Source organism: Lissotriton helveticus, chromosome 10 (assembly GCF_964261635.1).
Source record: "Lissotriton helveticus chromosome 10, aLisHel1.1, whole genome shotgun sequence".
Classification (NCBI taxonomy): domain Eukaryota; kingdom Metazoa; phylum Chordata; class Amphibia; order Caudata; family Salamandridae; genus Lissotriton; species Lissotriton helveticus.
Genome location: NC_136071.1, coordinates 1,178,955,704 through 1,178,976,457, shown reverse-complemented (window position 1 = coordinate 1,178,976,457; position 20,754 = coordinate 1,178,955,704). Strand labels below are relative to the sequence as shown.

At 41.9% G+C, this 20,754-nt stretch overlaps 1 protein-coding gene across 2 annotated transcripts in view; it reads right to left on the bottom strand.

The window, feature by feature from the left end:
* Positions 1 to 20,754, bottom strand: part of ANKRD28 (ankyrin repeat domain 28) — a 549,582-nt gene that overhangs the window by 108,089 nt on the left and 420,739 nt on the right. For both annotated transcript variants that reach the window (XM_078664027.1, XM_078664028.1), the window contains exons 13-14: positions 12,909 to 12,977; positions 1,971 to 2,111 (exon numbers count right to left, since the gene is read on the bottom strand). In XM_078664027.1, the coding sequence (XP_078520153.1) occupies positions 1,971 to 2,111; positions 12,909 to 12,977 (210 nt within the window). The remainder of the gene's footprint in view (positions 1 to 1,970; positions 2,112 to 12,908; positions 12,978 to 20,754) is intronic.

The following is a 20,754-nucleotide window of genomic DNA, read 5'->3' as shown; positions in this document are numbered from 1 at the left end:
ATTACACTGTAATTACTTAACTATGCTACATTATTATTATTATTAATTATTAAGGTTTTTGTAGAGCGCGCAGTAACCCTGGAGCATCCCGGCGCTAAATCAGACTGACTATGCCAGAATTACTGCATGCAATCTAGGAAATAGGAAAATGTGTTTAATTTGACACAGTCCAACAAGGAACTAAGATGAAATAACATTGTATCATTAATGCCAATCACCCTTCAATGTCAAATCACAGTCATCCAGCAGTGGAAGGAGCAGTTGTATCCATAATCTTTTAGAGACTACTGTTAAATGACCACGTTGTATATTTGACTCTACTTGAATTTAGATGGTGTACACAAAATCAAATGACTAAAATATATCGAGGCTAACCTACAGGCAATCCGGTTACATAATTTATACGAGGACCCGAAGTCTTGTCTGAAAATTTCTAAAAAAAGAATTGAAGTTGTGTTTATTTGATAATTTTGATAGAAAGAGGTATGACCTCAACTGTAACTTGACCACAGTAAGACATTATCTTTTAGCTCCTAGCATAAGTAATATTTCAACTTCATACGAGTCATTTGTAACGAATCTCCAGCATAGATACATATTACTGAGATTCTGATTAAAATACATACCACTTATGCTAGTTATCTTTCTAAAACATATTCCATTGATGCCCTCTCTTCATATCCACATGACAACCTTTCTCCTACGGACGATTTACAATTGTTTTTTTGACTGCAAACTGTATATGAAGGAATAGATATATCCTTCTGCTTATACGCAAATTAAAGATTAGATAATGCCGCCCAGCACTTTATTACTTCCAGCAATTACCAGACCTCTTGGTATGTTTTCGTCTGGCCTGGTTCTTATCTGCTACAAAGACAAGAAGGCAAATTCCATAGTCTGAATTTTATAACTAAGATAAGGGTCAATTTGATTAATTCCTGTTCTTATATTGATGAATTCTTTTTATTGATTATGTTTTTATATTCTTAAGTTGTATTAATAACTCAGTTTTAATAGATGTCTTTTTATTCTGTAATGTTTTTAATATTTAGAATGTATATTTGTACAATACTTTTTATGCCGTTATTTTATGGGCTAAATAATGTTTCTATGCCTGACAGACTGTTGCTGCCATAAACAGGCTGTAAGACCCATGCTATGTGATATGATCACAGCTACATATCTAGAGTATCTACATTAAGTGGAGCTTTCCAGAACATTAAACTGTGTTGCCCTCAACCCCATTATTTCCAAGATTAAGTTAACCTCTCAAGTTTTACTGACTTTGGGGAGGACATATGATTTAGTCTGTTTCATCCTAACTCGAGCCATGATCGCAGGTACCGCAGAGGCCAACACAGTACTACAAATTTAAATAACCAATTAGAGATTTGCTTCAAGTGGTACTGAACTCTGCTGACCCAGCACCCTCCTCCAAGGTGGTGCTTCAATCTCATCAAGGATCACCTATAGCTTGGAAACCATGATTCCTCCACATAAGGTGCTGTTGGTAATACTTCAGATCAGGCAGCCATTCCTATAAGAGAATCAAATACCCCCATGTTCAGAATTACATTTTGCATGACTTCCAGTCCCAATCAAATGCTTCTTCCTGTTGAACATGGGGCCACAAATTAACCTGTGGGTAAATTCCAGACCCATATATTTGTAGGGATGGACTATACACAGGTGTGTAAGGAGAGAATCATGGTCTTTTCTAAGATCGCCTTTAAATTCTTAACTTTTGAGTAGCATCCTTTCAAAATGTTCAAATCTCAGTACAGGTGACCTTTCCTCTACATGTGACACGGCAACAAAGTCACAAAGCCAAGTTACACTCTCCAAGGGAATGCCACCCAGTTGACCACTGGTGCACACATCTGCTATAATTTCATTTTATGCACATGCACAGCTCACACTTTCCTTAATTCTCAATGTCCAGTCTCAAATGAAAGCAGCACACTCACTTGCCATCGGTGTCGGATGCAGCAGCGTAGTGCAAAGGGGAGCAGCCCCGCTCATCGATGTCATTGACACTGGCTCCAGACCCCACAAGAGCGAACAGGCACTGGTAGTTACAATTCACAGCAGCGTAGTGCAGTGGAGATCTTTGCAGGCAATTTGGTAAGAGCAGGAAAAAAACAATAGTTATGTTAGAGCACAGATCCAAACTAAAGTGCAAGCAAGAATGTGAGAGGAACAATTCATGAGCAATATTACTTTTGTATGTGAAATCTCCCTCCAAAAGGATTTAGTTCTTGTTTAGTTTATTCGCTTTAAAGAAGCTATATGCCCCCCACAGTGGAGATGGAGTTGGATGTTGACCTATGTAACAGTGGCTGGAGTTTTTTCATGTGATAAAAGCTTTGACTACCTTTACTATCATGAAGGCAGATAATGACAAAGAAATCTTTGCCATCGTCCAAAGCTTCTTGTCACCGCAGGCGGAGCAAAAAACGATCCCTGTATTCGCCTTACATCCATCGGCCTCACCGGGTCAGTGCGGTCCTGGCTGGAATCTTTCCTAGACTCCTGCTCCCAGCAAGTTTGGATGCCCCCGTACTACTCCTCAGCCAGGGAAGTTCAGACAGGGGTCCCACAGGGCTCAACATTGAGCCCGCTCCTCTTTAACATCTATATGACCCCGCTGATCTTCCTGGCCGAAGAGCTGGGCGCCAAAATTATGGCCTACGCCGATGACACCCAGCTCCTGTTCACCTGGGGCAACTCTATGGTGGAAACAGACGCGGCACAAAAATGCCTTGCTGCCGTATTCACTTGGCTGGCTCAGGCCAAACTAAAATGCAATGAAGGAAAATCCGAAATAATACTATATGGGCAATTCCCTGCCCTGTTCACAGAATCAATATGGCCACCTGATTTCCCAGGTCCCCTTTCGGAGGGCGGGCCAGCCAAGAATCTTGGTATTTGGTTTGATGACGATTTAAGGTTCTCAGAGCATATAAAAAGACTTACGGGCGTCTGCTTTGGGACCCTCAAATCCCTAGGCAGATATTTTCCCCTGCTTCCCCAACCGGCAAAAGAGACGGTCGCCCGAGCCCTCATACTGTCCCGCCTGGACTACGCCAACGCTCTCTATCTGGGCTCCCCCTCATTTCTGGTGAATAAGTTGCAACTTATCCGGAACGCGGCTGCGAGACTTCTGCTGGGCATCCCTAAACGCACCAGCATAAGATCTCAATTGGCCACACTCCACTGGCTGCCAGTGGCCCAAAGAGTCCAGTTTAAGGCCCTGGTTCTAACTCCTAGAGCCCTGCATGAGACTGGCCCCGCCTACCTAAAGAAAAGAGTGGCTTTTTACATCCCCAGCCGATCACTCAGGTCGGCCTCCCAGCGTCTGGTGGCAATCCCCCATTTCTGACGAACCAGGCTGGGCGGTCAACCGTTTTCGGTGAAAGCAGCCACTCTCTGGAACTCCCTCCCACTAACACTCCGCCACACGCGGGACCTAAGATGCTTTAAAAAACTCCTCAAAACCCACCTCTTCAGTCAGGCCTACTAAAATGCTTCTCTCTCGCTGTCTATGTAGTATTGCTCCGCACCAGGATCCTCAAGAGTAATTGTGTGCGCTACAAATACCAATATAACATAACATAACTATCTTTCAGCTGGATCACTGCCTTTCGATTACATTTCATATTTGGCGACAACTGGGTATTCAAGGACAAGTTACTGGCTTGTGGAAATTCCCTCTTTCACATTTATTTGATGCTGATCTACCTTTTGGGATAAAGAAGTTCAATCTTTCTTATGTATTACAGAATCTTATGCTAGATACATGCCAAATGTTGCTAAACATGTTGCATCTGAGAGCTACTAAAAAAATTAATTAACTTCGCTTGTATGGATGGAATCCGGTTAGAAAGAGTTTAAGGATATTAAATCTACTTTGTAGTCAGCACAATCCCTCAAAGGTTCCAGCCAGGGTCGCCATCCCTTGTCATTACCAATGCTTATGAACTTATAAACAGAATCATTCAATACGTTATTAGAATCTGAATGGTTGCTATAAACAACTTTAGCTACAGTGAGACAGTTTTCTAAAATCTTTATTTTGATGGTCCCGCAAATTTCAGCACAGACAGATTCATCTTAATACCACATGCCTGTGTAATCATGAAAACGTTTTCTTTCAATTATTGTTGGATTCTAGTACCATCATGTTTAAAGTAATATATATTAGTGTTGTATATATTGACTACTTGTTTCGAAATGGATCCATTCCACTATATGTGAATTGTTAGTTTACTTCTTCATTTCAGGCACATATTTCTGTTTGATGAATTGCGTAGCGATGGGAAATATCCCAAAATCAATTGGGATTGCAATCTAGAGTGTTCTTTCTTATCGAGATTCATTTCAACCGTATGAACAAATACATTAAAAAGAACCCAGAAACGATTTCACCATGCTGTGAAGTTTTACATTTGAATAATAACTTATGGATGAAGCATACTCAAACAGGAACCCTAGATATGTGCCTGGTGAGAACGTCTCATAAAATGGGTAGCTAAATATTGACACATTGATCTTCACAGTTGAAAGAAGATACCAGACTGCACACTATGAATTGATTCAATACAAGATTGTGATTTATCAAAAGTGTGCTTTCCTTAGAGGTAAATACATTTGAAAATTAGATTTCAAGTAAAGCAACACCAACCTGAGATCCAAAAAGGTAAATATTACTTGTGAGGAAATGGGATATATTAAAGGTGTGGTTGTGGGACCTCACCGTGCAATACACTACCAATCCCCTTAGTTACAATCAAGTTCCGTTTGTTATACCTTAGCTCAACCATGAGTAGCCGTGTATGAGCAGGCAGGCTTACACAAAGGAACAATAGTAAAGCATTTAAACAGCACAAAAAACAATTGACGAAAGAAACAAGACAAGGAATTCCACACACATTTATAAAAATAGATTTGATTTTTATGAATTTTTAGTCACCAAAATGAAAAAGACCTACCAGAGGGTTCTGGGGTTAGGAATTTTACAAGGTACAGTAAATCACAACTTTTCACTTAACTGCAAACAAGCATGTTTCTAAGTTGTAATGAGGATACTTACAGTGACCAACTCCGGTAGGGAGCCAGTCAAGGGAACCATAAAGGTCCACCAAAACAGTTATCTGCTTAACCTCATGTGTGCGCATGACGAGCTCAGCTCGTCATGAGGCACGGTGGCCGTGTGCTCATGATGAGCTGAGCTCGTCATAACTGCGGCAGCGCTTGAACGCGGGGCTAATTCCCCCGCTGTGCTGAGCGTTCCAAAGAAACGGGTGTGGCCGTGACGAGCTCAGCTTGTCATGAGCACAGCGCCACCGTGCTGTGGGACGAGCTGAGATCGTCACGAGCACCGGGGCGTTGTGCGCGCCCCCCAGCACAGCGGGGGAATTAACCCAGCGGCGAAGGGGTTAAGAAAAGCTTTCTTCAGTCCAGTTCCAGTATCAGTAGCTCCTTGCCATTGACTGCTATGAAGTGGTCTTGTCCAAGGGGTACAGCATGCTGAAGATGCTCAAAGATGCTGAAAATGTTGTGCAGTTGACAGGGGTCTTCATGGTGCTACTTCTTGGTCCACTGTCCTGGTGAGGGGATTCCAGCCACACGGGTCGACTTACCTTGAAGTTTTCTACAGGTCAGCAGAAGCCCAGTTGCCCCTGGGGTACGTGTTGTCGATACAGTGAATTTAGCAGTTTCATTCTTTTGGCGATAACTCTCCTTATGGGTGGCCAATCCCCCCTCACCCCCCCGATCCAGCTGACTCAAGTGCAATATTTGAGCATTGGGCCTAGTCTCTTGGGCTTCATGGATGTGAGGAGCGGTGATCCAGGCTACCAATTCATCCCAGCAGGCTCCTTCAGCTTTTGTGGCCCTGTGATGCGAGCATGACGTCGGCCAACTGACTCTTGGAGTCTCTGTTTCAAGCTGGGCTCGGGGAACATCTTCTACACAAGCAGGCACAGTCCTTCACTTTGCTAGCCCAAGGATCAGCAGGTGCAGTCCAGCTTCAGTGAAGCCTCTTCCATGCTGGTTCCATGGTCAACATGGTAGTCGTCCTTCGGTCCTTGTTTTCCAGTTGAGCAAGATATGAGTTCGGAGTGGCAGAATTGCCCCTTTTATCAACAGAAAGTGCCCTTAGGGAGGTCCCAGTCACCAGCCAATGGGCTATCAGGATCCTTCCCGCCTGATGATAACTCAGACAGTGGCTGTATTTAATTCAATCATTCCATCAATCACTTTTTTGTTTTCTTCAGTGTGACGCTTTAGTGGGATGGGTACACGCCCAGACAAGGGTCCTGTGCACAGTGCCACTGGAGCCAAGCTATACCAGACTGATGTGCCCTAGTAAGGGCGAAACCTGTCTTGGGTTGCTTGTGTTTCGGTTCAGCGAGAGCACGACCTGACAGCTGGGGAAGACAGTTCCTATTAGAGAAGGGTCTGGAATTAATCACATGTGTGGGTCCAAAGTAAGGTGACATGGAGTTGAAAATACGATGGAGCCCAGAGTAATTGCCAGTGGCTGAGAATAATTCAAGCATTCCATCCATCATTTTTTGTATACTTCAGTGTGCATAGATTGTGCAAGAGTACTAACCTTGAAAAATAGGGATGCGGTGAAGTGCTTGTTTGGGGGCAAACATATGTTTTTGAACTTTCTACCCCACAAAAGCCATCCTGTTTGCATGGATTTCAGCATAGTAGTATTTTGTGAAAATGTGGATTTATGACCTTGTGAAAGTCAGGCACAAAACACTAATGGAAACATTTGCTAGAAAAGGTGGTGTGGCCCATTTCTTACTGGTCGAATGGGCGTTCGGTTGTTAGCAAGGGACTTTCCACTAGGCTATAGCAAATCTGAATTGTTTGCACTATATTGTAATGGTTTATTTTGACAAGGGAGACCTTCATTCACTGGTGCATGAGCAACAAAAAATTGTCACTTTATTTGTTTTGTTTCTCGGAGGAATTACATAATTGCACTCCATATATCTAGTATATGTAGTGCCTGTTGTGTCTGTGTTTTAGGGTTTTTGAAGAAAACAGGCAGTACTTTGTTTGTGACCAAGGCTGATAGTTGAGGTCGATCTTATGTACTAGTTCAAATGTATGTTTAAAGTGTCATCCGAGCACCATTCAGGTTACAGATTGGTGAGGTAGCCAACTTTAGTAGTGAGATCCTCTTCAATCCCCTCGAGCAACCTTTTTATTACTGGTGTGGTGAAAAGATTCCTTCCCAATATACAATACATGCACCTATAACAGAGAGGTGTAATCGCATAGAAAAATAAGAGTTTAGCTTCCAACAAACGTATCAAGTACCTGATAAAGGCTGTGTCCCCTATTAAATTATGCAGCAGTTCTTTACGGCACCACTGTATACATGTGATTCACTTAGCTGTATAGCATGTGTGTGGTAGGTTGTCTTGACTCCCTTAGTACCTCCATGCACCTGGCTGGAAGGCAGAGGTGGTCAAACTAAGTCCTACAAAGCCAGGCTGCTGTACTGAGGCTAGCTAGTTCTTGATAGAACAACTCCCACCCACTTTGTACCGTTAACCAGGTTTGAAGCATTGGCTATCATTCTACTGCCAGCCGTCTCTGCCACTTCTGAGTACTCATTGAATGAGAGTCATGTTTGCCCCCTAGCACGCCAGAGATACTTTTGGTGGTTGCGGTTTGTTGGGAAGTGGAAACAAGCTTCATGAGGTAGATGGTCGGTATGCAGCTCCTTAACAAGCACTGGGATAACTTACTGTTGGGTGGTTAACTTGAATGTTTGTGTCCTAATGAACTTATTCAGGAATTGAAAGTCTATGAAAGGTGTTAAAGTCAGATTCTGTTAGGGAATCAGGAAGGAATAAATACACTGTGATTTTTGTTCAGTTCTAGGAGGTCCTAATGTTGCTGTTGTAACCGCTTTAGTTCTCCTTTGCAAGCTGTCCCTTTTAACTTGATGTTTGGAGATATTTTTTCAAGTTCTATTAAAAATATGTTTTATAATATTGGAGGTGATTTTTCTTCAATCCTCCTACTCTGCCCAGACTTGCTGAGCAGGGAATCACTTCGAGTCTCCTTTGCCAGGGATACCAGATCCTCTTGTGTACTGGCTCATTCCTCTCCATTTGGCTTCAAAGGTGTGTCTTTTTTGCACAGGATGTTGCCCCTGTGGGCTTGTTCCTCAAGCACTTGCTGCCTGAATGGTCTGGGCTTGAGGTTGCATCTGCTGGAGCCAGGGATTCTCATTGGCTTCCTGGTAAGCGATTTTTCTCTTCCAAATGATCCCCTGCTGCCAACACCTTTGAGGTGTTGTCCTTTTTCATTTGCTGCAAGGTGTTCATCCACCACAGCTCCACATAGGCTCTCCCGTCAACGGAATGCTGGATGATGGCAGGACTTCTGGATTAATAATGGACTCTTAACCAGCTGTATTGCTAGTACACATCTGCCTGCTGGTCGTGTCCGTGAAATCCAGCAAGGACTTGTGGCATGTACTTGGGATGGTTTTGAATTCATGTATTACTTCTTTTGTCCTTTTTTTGCACCGCCCTGCACGTTTTCTATTGCCTCCCATTGCTGGTGTTCAAATTTACAGCTGTAGAAATATGCTGCTGTGTGGCCGCAGACCTCGCTATCATTCAGCTTTCTGCTTCCAGCCTGGGTCTCCTCATCCTGTGGTGGTTCCGTCAATAGTGGAGTATTAGATCTCCTGGCTGTTGACAATGATGAAGTCAGCTGGCACATTAACCTTCTTATACACACAAGCCTGCTGACCATGCACTGGGGCATTGTGGCTTTAAATTAAATGACTAGCACTGTCCTCCTCTGGGCAGAAAATAATATTTTTTTTTTAAACCCACACAAAAAAAAACACAAGAATAGGGACTGTTATAGACCCAAACCACTAGATAATGGAATATATTAGAGCATGTGCACCCAGATAAGATTCACATTGCAAAATCCTTTGGCAGCACACAAAGCTTGGCCCACACCTCCAGGATCCAGAGTCACACAGAAGTGGTGAGAAAACCTACACGATTTAGCACCTGGATAGGGAATGACGTTTATTTCAGATACAAACACGCTGGGAACAGATGCTTTGGGAAAATAATGAACAGTGATAAATATTACAAACAAAAAGTTTGGGAAGAGGAATCAAAGGGTGAGCGGTAAGGTTTCAATTAAAGAAAACGGAAAGAAAAACATATATATATATATATATATATATATATATATATATATATATATATGGTTAAACAAATTGCCCAAGCTTCGAGAGGGAACACGACCGTGCTCAGCCATCCGGCAGTAGTAGTGCAGCCTGCATTCACTCCAACTTGATTATTTTTCGCCGACGCGTTTCGAGGTCCTGAGCCTCTTCTTCATGGGCTGCTCAAGAAAGCACACTGACGCAATGCAATTCAGGCCATTTCCGGTATTTTTATTAACCATGCTCACTCTCTGTTGGTGTTTTGCATATAAGCCGTTAATGATGCATGATGGGTATCTGAGTCCTGAATTGCGTGCATTTGTATTATTTTCTTTCAGTAAGTCCAGTTTTTTGCTTTCTGCTTTAGGGAGCGTTTTCAATTGTTTACAATCCTATAGTAGGAGTTAGAGTCACTCTGCAGGCTCAATTCGCATATTGAGAACGGTGCTTAGAAGGTCTCGATCCGTTCGACACCAAAAGCCTCTATCAGCTGGAATTACGTTTCTTTTCCAACTAAAGATGGTTCCCTTCTCCACGGCAGGACGGCCGTGTGAAATGTGGTTAAACAAATTGCCCAAGCTTCGAGAGGGAACACGACCGTGCTCAGCCATCCGGCAGTAGTAGTGCAGCCTGCATTCACTCCAACTTGATTATTTTTCGCCGACGCGTTTCGAGGTCCTGAGCCTCTTCTTCATGGGCTGCTCAAGAAAGCACACTGACGCAATGCAATTCAGGCCATTTCCGGTATTTTTATTAACCATGCTCACTCTCTGTTGGTGTTTTGCATATAAGCCGTTAATGATGCATGATGGGTATCTGAGTCCTGAATTGCGTGCATTTGTATTATTTTCTTTCAGTAAGTCCAGTTTTTTGCTTTCTGCTTTAGGGAGCGTTTTCAATTGTTTACAATCCTATAGTAGGAGTTAGAGTCACTCTGCAGGCTCAATTCGCATATTGAGAACGGTGCTTAGAAGGTCTCGATCCGTTCGACACCAAAAGCCTCTATCAGCTGGAATTACGTTTCTTTTCCAACTAAAGATGGTTCCCTTCTCCACGGCAGGACGGCCGTGTGAAATGTGGTTAAACAAATTGCCCAAGCTTCGAGAGGGAACACGACCGTGCTCAGCCATCCGGCAGTAGTAGTGCAGCCTGCATTCACTCCAACTTGATTATTTTTCGCCGACGCGTTTCGAGGTCCTGAGCCTCTTCTTCATGGGCTGCTCAAGAAAGCACACTGACGCAATGCAATTCAGGCCATTTCCGGTATTTTTATTAACCATGCTCACTCTCTGTTGGTGTTTTGCATATAAGCCGTTAATGATGCATGATGGGTATCTGAGTCCTGAATTGCGTGCATTTGTATTATTTTCTTTCAGTAAGTCCAGTTTTTTGCTTTCTGCTTTAGGGAGCGTTTTCAATTGTTTACAATCCTATAGTAGGAGTTAGAGTCACTCTGCAGGCTCAATTCGCATATTGAGAACGGTGCTTAGAAGGTCTCGATCCGTTCGACACCAAAAGCCTCTATCAGCTGGAATTACGTTTCTTTTCCAACTAAAGATGGTTCCCTTCTCCACGGCATCATTAACGGCTTATATGCAAAACACCAACAGAGAGTGAGCATGGTTAATAAAAATACCGGAAATGGCCTGAATTGCATTGCGTCAGTGTGCTTTCTTGAGCAGCCCATGAAGAAGAGGCTCAGGACCTCGAAACGCGTCGGCGAAAAATAATCAAGTTGGAGTGAATGCAGGCTGCACTACTACTGCCGGATGGCTGAGCACGGTCGTGTTCCCTCTCGAAGCTTGGGCAATTTGTTTAACCACATTTCACACGGCCGTCCTGCCGTGGAGAAGGGAACCATCTTTAGTTGGAAAAGAAACGTAATTCCAGCTGATAGAGGCTTTTGGTGTCGAACGGATCGAGACCTTCTAAGCACCGTTCTCAATATGCGAATTGAGCCTGCAGAGTGACTCTAACTCCTACTATAGGATTGTAAACAATTGAAAACGCTCCCTAAAGCAGAAAGCAAAAAACTGGACTTACTGAAAGAAAATAATACAAATGCACGCAATTCAGGACTCAGATACCCATCATGCATCATTAACGGCTTATATGCAAAACACCAACAGAGAGTGAGCATGGTTAATAAAAATACCGGAAATGGCCTGAATTGCATTGCGTCAGTGTGCTTTCTTGAGCAGCCCATGAAGAAGAGGCTCAGGACCTCGAAACGCGTCGGCGAAAAATAATCAAGTTGGAGTGAATGCAGGCTGCACTACTACTGCCGGATGGCTGAGCACGGTCGTGTTCCCTCTCGAAGCTTGGGCAATTTGTTTAACCATATATATATATATATATATATATATATATATATATATATATATATATATATATATATATATATATATATATATATATATATATATATATATATATATATATATATATATATATATATATATATATATATATATATATATATATATATATATATATATATATATATATATATATATATATATATATATATATATATATATATATATATATATATATATATATATATATATATATATATATATATATATATATATATATATATATATATATATATATATATATATATATATATATATATATATATATATATATATATATATATATATATATATATATATATATATATATATATATATATATATATATATATATATATATATATATATATATATATATATATATATATATATATATATATATATATATATATATATATATATATATATATATATATATATATATATATATATATATATATATATATATATATATATATATATATATATATATATATATAACGCTCCATGGGGTTGTCCAAGTAGCGGGTAGCACCCAAGCCTGCGTGCGCCTTCCCCAAAGCGTTAGTTGGTATGGGCAGTTGCGTGTTTGAAATAGGCCCGACGCGTTTCGGAAATTTATTTTCCTCATCAGGGGCCAGCAGTAAAGTGCACGACGTCTACCATCTCCCTGTATGAAAACACATATTGTGCTTGTGGGAGATGTAGTCCATATATCCTGGATGGATGCACTCTCAAATTACTGCTCGTTCCAAGGCTCTACCATGAGCCCCAAACTGATGAGGAAAATAAATTTCCGAAACGCGTCGGGCCTATTTCAAACACGCAACTGCCCATACCAACTAACGCTTTGGGGAAGGCGCACGCAGGCTCGGGTGCTACCCGCTACTTGGACAACCCCATGGAGCGTAATATATATATATATATATACATATATATATATACACACACACACACACGTGTATGTATATATGTATGAGATATAAGAGGATGTGGGGGAAGCTCACTTAATGAAAAAAAAGACAAAGGGGGACAACCAGGCTGAGGCAAGGTGGGGGTCTGCTCCTTTTTAAAGAAATTAAATAGTATCAAATTAAGCTCATATTTAATCAGATGCCAGTGTAAAAATCAGCACAATAACAGGATGACCAATATTATTTACTCCAAGATTGATATCCCAAGACTAATTTCTAAATAACAAATGGGTTCAGCATACACAAACAGAGCTTGGCTGGGGAAGATGCTGGCCTAGATACTTTCGACTTGATGGCAAATGAGGGAAACCGAAACATTTTAAAGCATAAATCATATCTGACCTTCCAAACTTGTCTTTCTTGTTAAAGTCAGCTCCCGAGTTCAGTAAAAGATTCAGGCAATCCAAATTCCTAAATAGATAAAAAATATATATTTTTTTTTAAAAAAGAAGCCGTTGATCTTATTCCACCATTGCCACAATATGAAAATGTTTGCATTTCTGAACAAACAAGCTACTTACCTACAGTTATCACTTATCTGGTAAGGACTGTCTAGCTGCAGATTCCTTAACTTAGAATATTCCACAGGCGACAGACTGGATCTGGAAAATCTTGAGCAGTAGTTCTGCGCTCCGGTAGTAGGCGATTGGCTCCAAGTCATCGCTGAAAAGTGACATGCACAGTGCCTATAAAGGCACTCCCCCAATACACTGAATATAGTTGCTTTACATGACATTTACACACTGGAAGGCTGATGGACGAGTGTGCAACCACTAAGGCACTACAAGGGTCACCCTAAATGGACAAATCGGTTAGCAGAATAGGGAAGGTTGGAAGGGTTGGTAAGGAATATATGGCAGATACAGTCTGCCAGATAATGTGTTATCGAAGATGAGCAACTTACTCATCTGCTGGGGACTTCTACCCACAAATTCCTTTCCTTATAGCAGACACTCAAGCAATACCTCACTGGAGGTGGGTCTGTGAACAGATTCCAACCAGGAAGTCCTGGACGACTAAATGGGCCAAGCGCCTGTCAAGACGGATCAGAATGTCCAGGAGTAATGTTTGATAAACATGTGCAGAGATTCCCACGTTGCAGCTTGACACATATCCAGGACTGGAAGTCCGCCGAACGCAGTGGTAGCAGCTTTGGCACTGGTGGAAAGAGCCTGCAAGCTCTCAGAGGGCTGCTTCTCGGCCAGTACATAGCAGATTTCAATGCAGAGTACAATCCATCTGGAGATGGCATGTTTCTGTCCTGCTTTTCCTTTCTTTACCCCAAAGAACTCTACGAAGAGTTGATCCTCCATTGGACGGTCTTATTGGGTCTAGACGGTGGGGTCTCCTTTTCTTTGGAAGGATGAGGCAGAGCAAAGAAAGTCTGCAGAGTGATGGTCTGGCCGAAATGGAAGGGTGTCACCACTTTTGGCAGGAAAGTAGCAAGTATTCTGAAAACTAGTTAATCTGCAAAAAAGTTAGCATATGGAGGGTTCACAGAGAGGGCCTGCAGTTCGCTAATCCCACTGGCTGATGTAATAGGCACTAGAAAGGCTAGTTTGATGGTCAAGAGATGCAGAGGACAGCTACACACAGGAATCCAATTCATTGCCATCCGCCAGTTTCTAAAACCAGTTACCGTCAGGCTCTTCCAAGGGGTTGGGGTAGCCATAATGATCTTCAAATTCTCAACAATCTTACTCCTTTCAGGGCCTGTTGAAAAGAGAGAGCTCTAGATTGGAAGGTTGAGTTCCAGCCGGCAGCTGAGTGGATGTTGGGAACGCCGATCTGTCTTCAGAATGCCAATACCACACATTGTTTTTATATTTAGAAACAATGTATGGGGGGGGGGGCCTCACCCGCCCCCAACTTACCTTAAATACATAGTATTGGCATACGATGTAAATGCATAATTGTGGTAAAAATATGCGCGCTAATAAATGAGAGGCAAAGGCATGCAATGTATTCACCTCGTTGTAAAGGCTGTTTCCCATCCCTAGCACACTGGGAGACAGTCTAAAAAAAGTCATCTAAACGTGGAAAAAAAATACTCAGAAAATGGACTGAGGTAGAGCTCTCTGGATCTGCTCTAATAGCGTAGAAAGAAAAGAACTGATTTCAGCAATTGATGTGGCACCTACATATGCACTGCACAGTCACATCCAGCGTGGACAATGCAAGCAGATTAATTTCACCTACCAGCCTGCCGAGATACTGCTCAAGATTTTCCGGATCCAGACTGATGCCTGGGAAATATTCTAAGGTAAGGAATCTGTGGCAAGAAGTCTCTATCGGATACAAGTTTTACATTAATCAGAATTAAACGAATTCTCAATTAGGACTGGCTAGCTGATTGTCAAGCACGTAAAAAGAACCAATTGGGAAAATCAGGGTATTAAATTTTTTTTTGACATAAACAGGTCGACTTGTTTTTGAAGGCTTAGGTCTCCAACTAGTAGCTCTGTGGCTACTGTAGCTCTCCAGCTACCTTGGAGTAGCTCACCTGTGTGCAGCCCAGCTTATTAAATTAGAAAGCTCTTACTTGATTAAATTAATATACATATAACAAAGATGAGATTATACAACACTAATAATATTAGTAACTCTCAATGCGTTTTATTTAACATAAGTAGCTCTCAGTACAGAAAAGTTTGTAAACCTTTTATTTTGACAACACTCAGGACCTTACTTTTTAATTTTAATATAAGAGATGGGTCCAAATCTAAGCATCATAATATAAACGTGGGTCCAAATCTAAGCATCATAATATAAACGGAAGTCCTTTATATCAGACCAGATTCGGTGGAAGTTGCGGAGGTGTGCTCAGCGGCAAACTGCATTGTTGGGTAGTGTAACAATGGAAAGCAAAAGATTAAAAGACCTTCATCTAAATGTCATGCACAACATAGCTGTGGTGTTCAGCTTCTGCCTTCTGCTCCATCACTATCTGCTTCACTCTGTTTAGACTGTTTCTCTAGAGAGGCAGTGTGGAGGATGCTTTTATGGTACTAGTTCTTATTAAGGCATAACTTGCACATCACTCAGGGACACAAATGTTAATAATGCATTTGGAATATTTAGTCTTTTAAGATTAACCAATTTCTACCAGAAACACTGTATACAGTAGTATGGCAGTACATTACAACAGGTAGGAGGTAGGCAGACCTTTAACAGAAAGGTGTTGAAGAGGATTAGTAGTGTCATTGCATTGCAAACTGTTAAAAAAGATTTAGTTAAATGAAAGCTTAAGTAGGGTCTTGTGGGCACAGAAAGATTCAGCCCAAAGCTCATCTGGGAAGAGGTCGATCCAGTCGATGGGTACCCTAACAACGTAGAAGCAGATGGCCTGTCTACCGGGTAACAAGTACATTAATGTCGACAGCACTCTGAATAGATCGGCGGAACATCTGACACTTTTTGGTTATGTCTGGCTCTGTCCAACTCTATGCAAGGTCCTTAGCCTTGGAATGGGATTAAAGATGCTTGTGGCTAGAAAGCTGGCGAAGATTTACATACTGCAGTGCGCTTATTGAGACATAACAGTAGCAGCCTGGGGTGGTGTGGGGTAGTAATGCGCCATGTACTCACAAAGAAAAACATCAGAAGTTTAGAGACTGCCTGGTGCATTGTGAATAGCCAACTGATCTGGGCAGATGCAGAATGGTTGGAAAATGTTAACAGTGAGTGGTTATGAAAGTTGATGACCGTGTTAAATAAGCCGTAGTATAGGGAGTAGGGGGATGTTCCCCGCATAGACATACAAAGAAGCACAACTGGGGGTACAGGATATGGATAAATGAGGCAAAAAAATGCAGAAAGACCACTAGAAAATAGATTACTTAAAAAACTTCATTCACAATTTCTTTTACATTTTCTTTTTTTAAAGAAAAGGGAGTTGAACGAATAGAAGCAATTGGAGTAATCAGGAAAATGAAGCCTCAGATGCTGAAGCTATGTTAGAAGGAAAACTGACACTGCACCTGAAGGGATCTCAGCAGTCCAGTGTCCCACCAAGCTATTGAGGTGCCAGTTCATTTTTTTTTAAGACTGAGAATACAATTATAGGGAATCCATTAACCAAATGTGTTCCTTCCACCGGGGAGGAGGGAGGGAGGCAGGCTTATGATTCCAATGGAGATTCCTATGAAGGAGAACTAGAATTACAGGTAAGAAACTTTTCCTTCTTCAGGAGATCTCCAGTGATAATCATAAGCACTGAATAGAATAGCAAAACCACCCCCAATAACCTCTTTGGAAGGTAAGAAAGATAAATCAATGAAAAATTAAGCAAACGTTTCGCAATGAGGCTTGTGGTACTTGGGCATCTGTCCTAAAAGCCAAATTGAGGCACAGTGTCTTGTAAATGTGTGAACAGACCTCCAAGGGGCTGTGTGTGGCAGATTTCAAAATGGGAACATTTGTTATTTATGCAGCCGCAGCAGCTTCGCCTCTCTTAGATCGGGCTTACACTTGTGAGGTAAAGTTTTATTCGCTTTCTGACAACATAACATTAAACAAGAAACTGTTCATCTGGACAGAGATTGCTTGGACATGACTAACCCTACACATAAAAGATCATAATTTACAAGCTATTGTTTGGACGTACGCATTTCTTTAGTCTTATAATGACTGCATTTTAGAACTGTAACATAAGTGTGGATAGATCTCTCTGCCAGAGAAGTATGGTTTTGAAAGAATTTTGGTATGATAATGGCTTAATTTACATGAATTTCTGGAACTATTTTAAGTAGGAATTTCGAAAGAGTCCTTATGACTACCCTGTTGCCATGAAACAGTCTGTGATTCATGTGAACATAAGGCCTGTATCTCTCTAACCCATTAAGCCGATATTACAGCTAAAAGAAAAGAGGCTTTCTAGGAAAGATGTTGTAAGGAAGCCTTGGGCTTCGGTTAGAATGGTGAACCCATGAACGTAATAGTTAAATAGCCAATTCCTGGAGAAGGTCTACGTTATGGAGGGGGGGAAACATTTTGAATGCCGTCAAGGAATTTCTTAACCTGTGGGATCCTGAAAAAGATGCTTGTGATGGACTTTTTTTTAATAGGCAGTAATAGGTACCAGGTGAACTTTTATAGGAGATAACTGTAAACTAGATTAGGTCAAATGAGGTAAATATGGGAGTAAAATATTTTTGCTGGCAAGTCTTCGGATCAACATTGTATCCAGAACACCACATTCATAAATCTCTTCCATTTCAAGAAGTGGGCCGCTCTTGTTAAAAGCCATTTAGTTTCTCTTAGAACTTCCATATAATCCTATGGAAGGCTCAAGTGCCCATATTGAGTTAGTTCAGGAGTGGGGCTGACAAACTCAAGGGTGTTAAGCTGGGGTACATCATCTAGCCCCTGAACTTGTCCGGTCTGTATGTCAGCCTTTTGTGCGGTAGTTCTTCTAGGCAAAGATGGTCCATGAACTACCACTTACTTTGTCACTTCGGTGTTCGTAAACTCATTCTGGCTCTTGAGGAGTAAGACTGTTTGAAGATTATTGCTGGAATTATAGGTAATCAGGGGGGAAATTGAGCATAGAGCAATTGCCAGAACAGTCATTCAATAGATCATTCCTCTATCTCCCTCGTTGGTATAAACTCAAGTCAACGTATTTGTTCTCTGTGAGGGCAAAGAGATCCAATAGAGAGAAACCTGAATCACAAAAGATGTTGTGAAAGACAGAATGGTTGAAGACTAACTTGTGGTTTACATGAATGTATTTGTTTAAAGGGTCCGCTTCATTGTTCTGGACTCCTGGGAAAAGGGCTGCAGTGATCCTCAGGTGTCGGGTTCTTAACCAATTCCAGATGGCTTATGCTTCTAGTGACATGGCTCTGGACCTCATCCCTCTCTTCTTGCTCAGATAGTACATTGTTGTTGCATTGTCAGTCTTAACAATGAGGGAGTATGTCCTCTGAGAGGGAAGGACGGTTTTCAGGGCAAAGCGTACAGCTCTCAGTCAGGCAGACTGATGTGGCGTGGCATGTCATTTCCTTCGAGGACCAAATTCTCTGAAGTGCGAGAAGGGCATCAGTCAATATCGTCTGGGACGGAACCTCTTGATGAGAAGTGATTCTTTTAAGGAGGGTCTCTGGACACCGTCATCACTTGACAGGGTGGGCTGCATTGGGAGAAAGAATGATGCTGTGGTTTCATTTGCCTGAGGAATGACAACTGAGCTTACAGGCATTCCAGGAACAATCATGTAGAGGCTGGAGCTTGGGCAAAACATTTGAAGGACACCATGAAGGTCAGTAGTGACAATACAGGCCTCGCTGCCGTATGAGCTGCTTTCAGCAGATTGCAACATTTCAAATGTATAGACAACAGTTATTCCACCAAAAGATACACTTTTGCTTTTAAAATATCCAAGTAATTTGAAATGCTTTCGCTCTACTGCAGTGGCTAACGAACAAGTGAAAGTAAAAACTCATTGTTTTGTTCACGCAGGAGGTTTACCTACTGAAGCCAATTGGTGACCTCTGCCTTTGGGTTTGTGCTTCTGTTGGTAGAAAGGCCTGTGCAGCTGCTGTTGACCTTGAGGTCTCCAAGGAGTGGATGCCATCTGTGGGTAGTATCGCTGATCGTAAATTCAGTTGGAGTGTTTTGCCTGTTTTTTCTCATTTTCCAGAGCTACAACCTTTAAAGTTTCCATTTCAGCTTGCATAAGGTCATTTTATCATCAGTATGACTTCCAAATAAAGTGCCAGGGAAAGGTTACTTTAATATTTGCTGCTGAGCTTCTGGCTTAAGGACCAGTTAATCTTAACCAAGAATATCTCCCTAAAGCCAGACCATGATAGTATCCATGAGCAGCTAAAACAGAGGAGTCTGCAGCTGCACTGATGGCTTGATTGGCAACCATTATGGCCTCATTAGATAGTCAACAAATTGTTGGAGGGAGTCCTATAGCAATCTATCAGACCTGCCCAGAAAAACAGTAGAACTTGCTTTCTTCATGGGGGTAGAGACAAGCCATACATTTTCCGCCCTACTGAATCAAGTTTTCTGCTTTCCTGATCTGGTGGAACCATAGATGGACAAGCAGTGGCCTGAAACATTCACTGCTGACACCCCTACCAAGTAAGTAGAAGAATCAAAACGAAGGAACAGACTATCCTGATCAGGTGGCCTGTACCATTTTTTCGTAGTCTGGGTGGTGCATCTATAGCAGAGTCTGGAGTGACGAATAATTCCTTAACCGATTCTAACAGGTCAGAGAGTAATGTAGCTGTAATGAGTAGCTGCCTTGTGATATACGCTGGTTTAAAAAAAAAAATCACTGACATGGCTACAGTTGGAGCAGGATGGAGACATTGTTAGCTCCTCGAGTAAGCACCTCCTTAAATATGTTAATCGTCTCAGCCAGGGAGATTTTTGCTGTCAGAGAATCTATCAAGGAAGGCGATAACCTTCTCAATTCAGAAGATATGGATGACCAAGAAGAGAAAGAATGTATTCTAGACTGACATCCTAGTCTAGAAGAGGTGGTATGTTTGGAACAGCAAGAGAGGTGTCTTGATCTCAATCTTCACCATAAGCTGTAACAAGGTCTGGATCCAGGAAAAGACGTTTTGGATCTCCTTGGTGCCATTTTTGGTCTTGAGTGTGGTTGAGACCTCAAATGCACTAATGGAGGAGGCGAGGACGAGCACCATGCAATGGAATTACTGGAGAAACTGGATAATGGCAGCTGCGGAGCAGGTTGACAAAAAGGCTGAGATGCAGGAGCAGGAGAGTCTAGTGTGTCTACCAGGAATGTTGGTCTAGGTGGCAAATACAACCTAGACTACTAGAGTCTGATGTAGTGGGTCACCTCGCCTTCATTTTCCTTAACCAGCTACAGATTGTTGGACTGAAAAGAAAGAATGAGAGTGCCTCTACGTTGATTGGTTCTCTCTGCATAAAGTGCCTCCTTTTCTTTGATGTCAACCCAATCCTCAACGGCTAACAAGTTGGCATTGTACCTTGCAATCACGTTAACCTCCTTGACATGGATGTTGGAACGCTGTTTTCTTCCAAAGTAGTGTCTATTTTTGGATCTCCCTCAGAAGGAAGTCCATCAGAGTTGGGGTACCCCACATGTAGAGGATGGATCCTCTCCTCAGTTGTGCAACATACCTGCCCCTTCTGACAATGCCTTATGCAGTCTCGCAGCTCCTTTATTCCGTGCAGA